Raw genomic sequence first — 11,146 nt, forward strand, 5'->3', positions numbered from 1 at the left:
TTGCCCTGGGCCTAGCACTTATCACCTCCCATAAGCAGTGGCACCAGATCCAGGCATGTTCAGCTTGGCCTTTTCCCAACACCTGAATCCCTTTCCCACAGGCTTCCTTGTCTTCTTGAAGTGGAGGCGCAGGAGATGTCTGGAGGAAGACAATGCTTACCATGCTCCCGAGTCCTCTTGTCCATTTGGCTCCTGCTTCCTTTCCCACAGTCCCATGGCTGCTATTATCTCCTCGGGGCTCAACATTCAGAGCCACAGCTTTGCTCCCTGCGGAAATGTTTGCCAGCGCCGGAGCCTTCTCTGACCTGGGAAAGGAGGCAAGGGAGGACCAGTGGAGCAGAGGATGAATAGACACCTTAAGTGGAGCTGGTGCCCCAGAGACAGCCTGCCAGGGCTAATCCAGGTCTTTCCCAGCCTCTGGCTCCAGTGCTGGGGGGGTTGGGGTTGCAGTCACGGGGTTCCTGCCTGGATGTGCTCTACCTCAGTGCCTGCTGGAGCTGTGCCCAGCTCTCCTTGACATCTTGGTGCTTCGAGGTGACCTGGGCTGCCAGGCTGGGCTGCAGGTTTAGGAGCTGGGACACGGTCACATCCAGCATCTGGAGAAGAGAGAGCAGCTGGGAAGTGATGGAGGCAGGGCTCATTAGGGATGAAACTACCGCCGGTCCTGTGGACGCAGGAGAGGCAGTGAGTGCCAAGCTCAGTCCTCTGCTGTCCCTGTGGAGGCTCCCCCATTTGTCACACAACCTCAGCCACCCACACAGCTGTGGGGTGTCCACAGTGTCCCCAGCCCTGCTGGTGGCAGAGCTGACCTGGAAAGGCACACATCCCCCCTCTGTTGGATGCTCCCAGGGCTCACAGGATGAAGCAGAGCCTTGCACTTACCATCACCTGGCTGGCTATGTCCCTGACATCCCGATCCTGGCATGGCACACCCTCCACTGACTTCCCTGTGCTGCAAGATGCTGCTCTGCTGTAAGAATAGGCTGCAGTCAGTAGTGGAAGGAGGATGGGGCCCTGCTCTCAGCTCCAGCAGAAAGGAACAGTGCAAAGCCGCACTTGCCACTCTGGCTCCCTTCTTATATCAGGCCCCATCCCCCGGCTCCCTTTCCAAGCCTCAGGCTGAGAGTGCTGGGACCGCAGCAGCCCCCACACAGGGGACAAGGGCAAGGTGCTGCCCATCAAGTTTCCTTCAGGCCACACAACAGTCCTGCACAGCAGGGTGCACCTGGCTCCAGTGTGGGTACCTTTGCATGAATGGCCCCGAGCAGGATATCCGCTTGCTGGAAGAAGGCGGACACCTCCAGGGCCAGCTGCAGAGCCTCGTGGTGCTCCTTCAGAGTCCCCTGCAGCCGCAGCCACCTGCGCAGGTGGAAGAGGAAAGGTGAAGGGCAGTCCGTGCCTATCTGGGGAGCTGTGCAGAGCTGGGCCAGCAGGTTTGGGGAATCCTGCTTCCCAGCCTGTCGGCTCCTGGTGCTTGGCTGGTCCTGCTAAGCCTATGTGTCCTCTGCTCACGTTTTGTTGAGGTGCTTGCGCGGGCTGAGATGTTCCTGCTCTCACTTTTGCCTTGCTTTCTCCAGCTTCTGGGCCAGGCTGTTCACCTCCTTGTGCAGACTCTGGAACTGCTGCTCCTCCTGGCCCAAGGAGAGAGAAAGACATCAGCATCCCTCCTCAAGGACCTGTACTATGCCCCAGCCTTATGAGCTTCAGGGTCCCTCACATGCTGGCAGCTTGCCAGCAGCCTCTCACCTGCTTCAAGTCAAGGATGCGGCGGGTGAGCTGGATCTTGTCTGGGCTTTCCTGTAGGAGGGCTGCCAGAGATGGCTTCTCCTCCTGGCCAGGGGAAGGTGTGAGAAGGTGGAGGACAGCCAGACTGTCCCCTTCCCAGACCATGCTTCCCACCCCTCCCACCTTGTGCTTGATCCATGCCTCCAGCCGCTCAGCTTTCCTGTTGAAGTCCTGCAGACTCCGTAGCCCACCCAGGGCTTTGCTCTGGCTGGCAGCTGTCTGCTTCAGGAGCTGCCACTGACCCTGCAGGGCCAGCAGCTGCCTCCGCACTGCCTCAGCACTGGGGCTTGCCTGCCACATCAGCTGCTCGCCCATCTGTGGGGCCAACGGACCCGCTCAGCATCAGGGGTTCCCAGGGACCCTCCACTGCAGAGGATGCAACAGGGACACAGGTGCTGTGGGGAGTGGGAGCCATGCCACAGCCTGGCCTCACCTGGTTGAGCTTTATCAGACTGTTCTCAAAATCCTTCATGTCCCGCTGCAAGGTCTGAGCCACGTCCTCCAGTCCTGGAGGTCGCAGCCATCCTTTAGGTCCCGCAACTTGCCTCGCACCCAGCCCTCTGCCTGCAATGTAGGAAGAGCCACATGGCACCAGAGCCTCAAGGACATGCCTTTAGGTACCCAAGCCCAAACCCTCCCTAACTGTGACAGAGACAGGAGTGCACCCTTTCAGCTAACAACCTGTTTGCTCTGAGAATCAACAGGCCAGCAAAGGTGCTCAGGACAGCATCCACAGCAATGGAGGTCTGAAGGTAAGCAGCATCTCACTTCTTTCCAGCATCTGCATCAGCCCAGCAGGAGAAGCTGGGCCCCCTTCGAGCAGGCCAGTCTGTGCAGAATATCCCTGCACAAAGCATCTCTTTTCCCTGCACCTTGCTCCCGACTGCAAACCTCCATGCACTCTTCCCACCATGGCATGGAAGCAGCCCGCCCCACTATCTTGGTTCCCACGCTGCTGGGGAGGGACATGATCTGAGAGGAGGAGGATGGGGGTTGGGAGGAGCATGTGCACATGGAGAGGAAGCAGGGCCCTGGTGTGGGCTGACCCCCTCTCCCTGGGGCTGACAGCCAGGGAGAGGCAGCCAAACATGATCTCATGCCACAACCATGGCTTCGCTCGGGGCCGGGAGTTCAACCCTCCCTGCTGAGCACCCCACCCCACAGCTCACATGAAAGGCTGCCGGTGGCCCCTCCATCCCACTTCCCATGCAGCCCCTTGGGCGAGGGCCCAGGCTGGCCTCACCTGAAGCATCTCCCGGTTGAACTGGGCTACCAGAGGACTTGGGTCGAGAAGGAGGGCTGCTCCACTGTGCTTCGCCCACTGCATCTTGGTGCTGCAGCGGATTCCTTGCCCTTAGGACTCTCTTTCTGGGGTGACGACACTGGGGATCCTGGCAGCTGGGGAGAGCAGAGGTGGTGGGGCATGGGGGGTATCAGTGTGATGCCCCAGGAAGCCCTCCCCATCACGTCCCAGGAGCATTTTGGAAATAAAGTACTTAAGCATGCCTTGTCCTTGATCCCATTCCTTTAACAACATATTTAGGGTTCTCCCCCAGCAAAGCGAGGTACTGTTCCCCTCTACCAAGGCCACACTGGTAGCTTTTGGAACCCCAGCAGGAGTTGCTGGGCTGTTCCTCAGCCCTGGGTCAATCCAGCACTTAGGCTGGTCCCCACACCAACACTGGAGGTGGATGTAGTGCTTGCTGCCTCTCCAGCCTGAGGCTGCACATCTCTGCAAGGAGCATTCATGTCTGAAGCTTCCATTTGGTGTCACCCTGGGGGATGCTGCCCGGGATGGGATGGGGAGGCCATGGGGCAGGTCCCTGGTAAGACTCACCACTCCTTTGGGGCACCCAAGATCCCCATCCGCAGTGAGTGGTTGGAGGGGGCGGAGAGCACAATGTCTCCCATGGGACTTGTCCTTGTGGGCAGTTGACACTGATGAAACCCTCTGTCAGGGTTCCAGCTCTGCCAGGGGTGACATCAAAGGTCAGCCAGTGAAAGTGCTGGCCCTCATCCAAGCTCAGCCCCAGCTGCACACAGCCCAGGGGGCAGCACCATCACCCGCACACTCACTTCCCACCCTTCTGCCCAGAGATGGGGATCTAACTGCACACTAACTGTGGCAAACAGGAAACTGAGCATCTTCAGGAGGAACCAAAAGGTGCAGTGCTTGCTGCCTCCTCTCACCAGGCAGAAATTGCCCCTGGGGTCAGCCTGGGACAGCCCTCCCACCCTGAGAGGACCGGGTGTGAGCTGCCCCACAGTGTCCCACCTGCCTCCAAGCCCATCAGGGTGCAATCTCCCAGGAGCCTGTGGAGCAGTGGGGTTCAGGCAACTGTTTCAGGCTCTCTAAGCACTCTGGCATGTGCTGCCCTGCTGACAGCATGAGAGTCACTTTTCAAAGCCTGCTCTGCCTAACCACAAGAACTACAGAAATCCCTGTCTTTTTTTTTTTTTAAAATAGCAACACAGATTCTCAGGCCCTTCTGCGACTCTGGGATCTTTAGTTTCTTGACTTGTCCAGGGCTGGAGGAGCCCATAATCTGGCTCCCTCGGAAGCAATAAAACCTGTGAATGCTGGCCAGGGGGCTGACCCCTTGCCCCATAATGCCCAGGTTGTCCCCTCACTCACTCAAAGAGGTGAGGCTCCATCCACACCTGGGCACACCACCAGCAACCAGCATCATTGCTCAGCTCCAAGCTGTACATCAGGACCCCCTAAACAGTGAGGGCAGAGGGACATACCACATAATAGGGAGAACATCTGTCCACTGGAGAGCGGAAAACACTGGCCTGAAGATTCCCAGGCTCCTGCTGCTCGTCCTCTGCATCCACATCCTTCCTGAGAAAGACCTAGAGGCAGGAAGGCACAGCTGTGAGCCTGGTAGTGCTCAACAATCCCAGCAGCCACAGGGGACAGAGGACCACGCACCCACCTCCCCCTGTCCTGGGCCAGAGGAGGCTGCTGGCAGTACCCAGACACTACTTGGCTGGGCTCTTGCCCACCCCTTCTTAGGCATCTAGGCCAGGCTCCTCAGAATGGCATCCACAGCTCCTGCTACAGGTTCAGCAAGTGGCAAGAGCTCCTAAGCTTGCTTCATCCAGCATCTTCTCTGCTTTAGCTCCCACTGTCCCCCTTGAATTGACTCCAAAGCCAGCAGAAACCATTTAGTCAGCACCACTGGTCCCTGGTCATCTAAGGATGGTCAGAGTGAGACTCCCCTGGCCTCCTCCAGGACAGAGGCACAAGGGCACAGGAGGACATTAACTCCATCATCATGAACCTGAATCCTCTCAGCTGCCAATCCCTGACCTCAGCCTAGCTGGGAGACAAGAGTTAAGGGGGGAGCTGGCTTGCAGGGAAGGGCTCCCACAGGACAGGAGTGAGGATGGAAGCAGGAGAGGCAGGAGGAAGGAAGTCCAGGAACTGCAGCCAGACAAAGAGAGGAGGTCCAGGATGAACTCCAAATTACCTTATCCTTAATGGAACCCAGCCCCAGCAGGAGAGGTGTGTGGGATTTTTGGATCATGCCCAAGGGCATTAAGTCTCATCCTCTATAGATGGATCTTTTCTTGGGCTGTTGGGTATAGCAGGCCAACTTAGGAATCTCCTTCCACTCTCTCCCTGGGGCCATCTTGCTGTCTCTGTCTTAACAGCCTACCAAGCATGCACAGGGCAACACGAGCATGGTGGTGGGCAATGTGTGCTGCTCCAACACCCCCTCCTCTGAGATGGCAGCAAATGGGGTGCTGGATCAGCCAGGCTCAGAGCTAGAGCCAGCCTACCATTGCTCAGGCCACTGCAAACTGGAGACACTGTCTGAAGGGGAACCAACCCAGGCAAATCAGAACTCCCTGCTTGCACAGAATGTGGCTTCCTACCATTTCTGCAGGACTGCAGAAGAGTCCCAACACGGATGGCAGCCCCCAACATTAGAGCCGCTGCCACCAGAAAGGCTCAGAGCCCCACAAACATCCCAACAGCCCTATAACCCCTTGGAGAACAGCACCACTGGACCTTTCCAGGGGCCTGCAAAGCCTAGCTGGTGGCTGCAGAGGACAGACCATTGCACCACGCCACATCATCCCATCCCAAGCAGGAAGAGCAGGCAGGGCATGAGGCTGAATCATGGCTCAGCAGGCACACTGAGAACTCAGAAGGAGGGTACCAGAAGGGGAAGGCACACCCCTGCTTGACCACGGGGCTGAGAGGTTTGGATGCACATTTAGGGAATGACAGGAGCTAAAAGTGAAGTGCTTGTGCAGCATAAGACCCTAGGAAGCCCCTCCTCTAGGCAGTAGCGTCCCACACCAGCCACTACGGCTCAGCTGTGGGAGACAACTCTGCAGGTGACACAGGAGCTTTATTTAAAGTCCCTGTCTCACGAATCCATCAGCCGCAGGAAAACAGGGCTGCCAGCAAAAGGATGACTTCATCCTTCCTGCAGAGCTGCTCCACCGGGACCGCCCCCCCTCCTTGGTCCCTCTGGCTGGAGCTGGGTCCTCGATCCAGCAAAACAACAAACTCTCTCAGCAACTGAAGGCTGGGAGAAGGAGCTGTGCCTGCCTCAGCATCTGTGAGGTGCTGTGCTAAATGCTCCCCAGCAGGACCCCTGGCTTCACAATATGAGCAAAGCCACATGTGAAACGAGTGCAGCAGCCTCAGCTGCCTCCTCTGCAAATGCTTCTTTTCCTTTCTAAAAGTAAAATTAACACAGCACATATGCTTGCTGTGAGTAGGTGCCAGTGACGTCCCACAAGCAAGAAGAGTGGGCCAGACCCTCCTGGGTTCGCACTGTGCTCATCCTGGAGGAGCTCCTTATTCCTACAGGGCAGGAGTGAAGGGCAGAGCCACAGGTTGGGGGGCACACGTGGGAAAGCGCTACTGTGCCCTGTGTGGGAGACAGCATCCTTCTCTCCTCTGGCTGTCATCCCACATGTTTTCCCCTGAGCTGTGGCTCCCTCTCTCCCTCCCAAAGCTCCATCTTGTAGCCTGCCCCCCTCTTCCAGCTCCATACACCCATGCTGGACAGGGAGGAGGCGCTGATCCTGGCAGCCTCCTGGAGTCCTACAGCACCCAGTACATGTCCCCTGCCTTATATGAAAGAGGGGAGCCCTCATGCCGATGCCCCTGGGCTGCGCAGACTCTGGCCGCCCAGCGAGGAGCTGCTTGCGTGCCGGAGGAAGCGGCAGCTCTTGCGAGGCTGTGCCTGGCCTTTATTGGCAATGAAGACGAGGGCTTTGGCAGTGGGCTGTGTAGCTCTCCCTAGTGCTATCCTGCCGGGAAACCAGCTGTTGCAGGTCAGGGTTAAAGCCAAGGAGTTCCTGCTTGCTCTTGCCAGCAATGCTGAGGTCTTCAAGCTGTCTTCCGCTCCATCCCAGCCACACAGGGGGTCTCCTGGGCTCTGGCACTGATGGATTTGTACCTCTGTGCCTGCTAGGACTCAGACCTGGAGTGGGTGCTGGGAGCCCTGGGTCCTGTTCCTTGCCTTGTCCCAGATTTGCCTGGCTGTGTGGCCCTTCATGAGTCACTTCCCTTCTCCTAGCCTCCGTTTCCCCTCTGGTAAACGGGAGAACTAGTTCCCAGCTCCCCACACACAACTGCATTCCAAGAGCTGAGCCCTCCGTAGCCAGGCTCTGGGGCAGGGCTTTTCTGGCTCATCTGAGCCCTGGGAAAAGCTCATCTCCACTCACCCGCAAAGACCTCCAGCCCTGATGGTACAGAGAAGTGCATGGGGGGCACGTGGGAGGAAAAAACAACTACCCCAAGAGCCCTGCAGCGAGTGCTACCTTGACGACATGGGGACAAGGAAGCACGGATGGCCGCAGACTCTCCAGGACGTACCCATCCTTTGGCAGCCAAGAATGGGAAACCGCGGGGAAGACGGGGAAAGAGCAGGGCACAGGTACTGGGATCGCTTACCTTGAACTGAGCTTTCCCTGTCCTGCTGTTGTTGTTGTTGTGGTTCCTCTCGCTGCCGACCCGGGCAGGGTCCCCGGGTCTCCCCGCGTTCCCCGCGCCAGCCTCCCCGTACCGTTGGACAGCGTGATCTTCTTAATGGAGCGGGCTAGGGAGTTGCGGTTCAGCCGGTCGTCGTCGGTGCCCCCGTCCTCGCCAGGGCCGGGGCTACGGGGCTGCTCCGCGGGAGCGGCGGGGCCGGCCCGGGCGTGGGCCAGGTAGAGAGAGATGCGCTCGTTGATGCTGCGGCGGAGGCCGCGGTGGCCGTCCCAGGGCGGAGGCGAGGGCGATGCCGGGGCAGGCGGCCCCGGGGAAGTCGGCGGCACACTTGGCAGCGAGAGCCTGGTGCTGATGGTGAAGGGTTGCACCTTCCTCGCCGTGCTGCTCGACATCCTCGCCCTCCCCGCTGCCGCCTGCGGGCAGTGGGAGCCCCGGCCCGGGCACCGTGGGGCTAAGCGGCAGTGCGGGGCCCCCTCCGCCCGGGAGAGCGGGTGATGGAGATCGCCCGGGCGGCGCCGGCTCCTTCGCCGGGGCGGGCGGCTGCGGTGGCGCTTAGCAGCGGGGCAGCCCCGCGGCGGAGGGCAGCGGGGCGGGGGGCGGCCCAGCTCCCATGGCCGGAGCGGCGAGGCTCGGGCGGCCGTCCCGCCTCGGCTGCCTGGGGCGGACCCTCCGCCCCCACCGGGGCGCGTCCCCTCCCCTGCCCGGTCCCTCCTCCCGCGGCGGGCCGGGGAGGCGGGGGAGGCGCCGCGCCCTGTCCTGCCCTGCCCGGGCGATGCCGTACTTTCCCGTCCCGTCCCTGCTCGTGCCCGGCAGGTTTCAGTCGTCCGCCTTCCTGCGCAGGTTGAGGAGGCAGAGCAGGCAGGTGAGGCAGGGCCTGGCGGCTCTCCCGGGAGCGCAGCCGGCGCCCCAGGCGGCGGAGAGGCGGCAGCAGGCGCCGGCGGGCCAGTGGCAGCAGGCGGGCGAGCAGGGCGCGCAGCAGCGGGGCGGCCAGCGGCGGGGCGGGCATGCTGCCCCCCGGGCCTGCGGGCGCACCGTCAGACCCCTGAGCTAACCTGGCGGAGTGGGGGTGCCCGGCAGCTCCTCACGTTTTGGAACTTCTGAGCCGAGCGGGATCTTGGGGAGTCTGCACCCTCCTTAGAGTGGAGCGCTGCTTGGGGCAGGCTCGAGGGCGAAGCGCTGGAGGGAACTGCTGCCCACCTCTTGCCCTGGTAACTCTTACCCTCCTTGGGATCCTTCCTGCTTCCACCGCTCAGGCCTTTGTCCCAGAGGAGCCTGACCGCTCAGCTACCCCAACGTGGACCTGCCACCAGCCCAAATGGCAGGAACAGCTCCAGAGCAAGGGGCAACAACAAAAAAACCCCAGCTGTCCATTTAAATGCCCCCTCCTCCCTGGCTAGACACATGCTCCCTGTAAGTGATACTGCTTAGCAGCCAAGACCCCATTTGTCAGGGTGGCAGCGCTGGGGAAAGAAGGGGGGCGAAGGAGGATCAACATCTGCCCATCACAGAAATGTGGGCCAGCAGGATGGAATTCTATTTCACCACAGGTCTTTGCTGAAGCCCTTGGGCAGGCAGCTGAGTCCAAAATACTCTTGCCTGTCATTCCCTGACAGTGCAAGCAATTGCCACCCTGCTCCCACAAGGGCTGGGAATGTGGGCCAGGAATACAGGCCAGGCGGGCCAACAAGAGAGTGGGCAAGGGATGGCCTAAGGCACAACATCCCAAGGAGCAGATGGGTACTCTCCTGAGAGAGAGCATTGATCTGGCTCCATGTGGGACTCCAGAGCAGGATGGTAAGCAGTGTCCCGTGCTTTCCAGCTGTGTTCCCAAGCTGAGTTAGCTTGCGGCAAGCAGCCAGGGTGAGGGTAGAGGCAGGAAGGGTCCATGGTCACGTCTGTGCCCTTCCATTTCCCTCCTGCTCCTAACCTTTGTTTTGTTCCTGGTGGCTGTCTGTCTTCATTTCCTTCCCTTGTTGTTCCCTTCAAAAACCTTGCCAAGTCCCTGCTCTTGGCTCTCACTCAAGAAGAATTTAGGAGAATGAACAGACACAAGGGACTGACTGAAAGCTACTGCTCTGTTCCCTGCCCGCCTGCTATAAAGCTGTCCTGTGCCCAGTGCGTCCCATCCAAGGGTGGTTGGTTCAGCCAGGGTGACCTTTCCCAGCCCCACAGATTGCTCTCAGGGAGCCAGCCATGGATGAGGAAGCAGGCTGGCTGTGCCTCACAGGGACACCATGTGCTGAAACCAGAAACAGCTCGCCAACAGCCCCGGAGCTTCAAGGACCAGGGCTGACGTCAGCCCCTTGGGACTGGCCTCCTAGAGGCTCCCAGGCTCCTGGTCTGCCATGGTCAGAAGGCCCTGGAGCAGGCGCACTGCTCTACCATGTGCTGCCGCCATCCCCATGCCGGTGGTGGTTCGGGGAGTGGGAAGAGCTCAGACGAAGGAAGCAGGAGCCAAAGCTTTGCTGCAGCTGTGTCAGGGTTTATGTTTCCCTGGGAGGGAGCTTCTCCCCTTTGATCAGGGAGGCAGTGGGTGCAATGCTTGGCCTGCTCTTCAGACTCGTGGGTTCACTATGCCGCAGCTGATCTGGGGCAAGTCAGTGCTTCGCTTGGTGCCTCGTTTTCCCCAGCAGTACAACTCCAGTGGGAATATATGTCCCTGTGCAGTGGACCCTTGCAGTGTCTTACTCTCTGTGCAGGCTGGGGACCACTGGGATGAAAAGTGCAGCACCCCAGGTCAGTGTTAGTGACCACAGTGATAGGGAAGAGTGGAGATCTTATTCGCCTGGGAGCGTCTTACTAGGAAAAGCCCTGCCTGAGCTGGGGGAACTGACCATCCTACCATCCCTGCTGGGGAACTCCTGTCCTGCAGTTCCACGGGGGAAAGGGAGGTGCTGGCCAAGTGCAGAGATGTTGCAGCAGAGGTGTTGCAGCACATTGCTGGGGGCATTGCCTCTGAGTGTTATGTTGCATGTGAGTGTAATGTTGCAGAGATGCACAACGGATAGGACGGCAAATCCCTTGGGAACAAAGGGACTCCAGTGTGTGGCCTCTGCAGAACCCTGTTCCTTCCCAGGGAGGGAGCGCATGAGACTCTCCCCCTGCTTTGAGAGCCAGACGCTTGCAACATTCCAGCACTGGGCAAAAGGTGGGGCAGGGCTTAATTGCTCTTGGACTTGTAAAAGGCAGATTTTTGTCTCTTGCCAAAATGCAGAGACCTTGCCGAGTCTCGAAGGTCAGGGTCTTTAGCCTCCATTCACAGTTAGGCAAAAGTACAGCCCAGGGAGCTGAAGGGACATAAACCTGCTCCTCAGGTTTATGTCCTCAGGCACAGAGCTGAGAAGAGAATACAACCTTAAAAGAAAATGAAATCACACCAGTATCTACTTCGAAACACAA

General features: G+C 59.3%; 1 protein-coding gene across 2 annotated transcripts; it reads right to left on the reverse strand.

Moving 5' to 3' along the window:
• Positions 1-1,244: 1,244 nt before the first annotated feature.
• Positions 1,245-8,306, reverse strand: LOC116785059. Of its 2 annotated transcripts, XM_032684232.1 has the most exons (8): positions 7,712-8,306; positions 4,534-4,641; positions 3,029-3,183; positions 2,219-2,349; positions 1,909-2,100; positions 1,747-1,830; positions 1,513-1,631; positions 1,245-1,359 (listed from the first exon to the last, which is right to left on the reverse strand). In XM_032684232.1, the coding sequence occupies exons 1-7, from the start codon at positions 8,137-8,139 to the stop codon at positions 1,554-1,556; spliced, it is 1,176 nt and encodes a 391-aa protein (XP_032540123.1). In that variant the 5' UTR covers positions 8,140-8,306; the 3' UTR covers positions 1,245-1,359; positions 1,513-1,553. The 2 variants fall into 2 exon arrangements, with proteins under 2 accessions (XP_032540123.1, XP_032540124.1); XM_032684233.1 differs by lacking the exon at positions 1,909-2,100.
• Between the last annotated feature and the right edge of the window lie 2,840 nt (positions 8,307-11,146).

Source organism: Chiroxiphia lanceolata, chromosome 3, assembly GCF_009829145.1.
Source record: "Chiroxiphia lanceolata isolate bChiLan1 chromosome 3, bChiLan1.pri, whole genome shotgun sequence".
NCBI classification, from domain to species: Eukaryota; Metazoa; Chordata; class Aves; order Passeriformes; family Pipridae; genus Chiroxiphia; species Chiroxiphia lanceolata.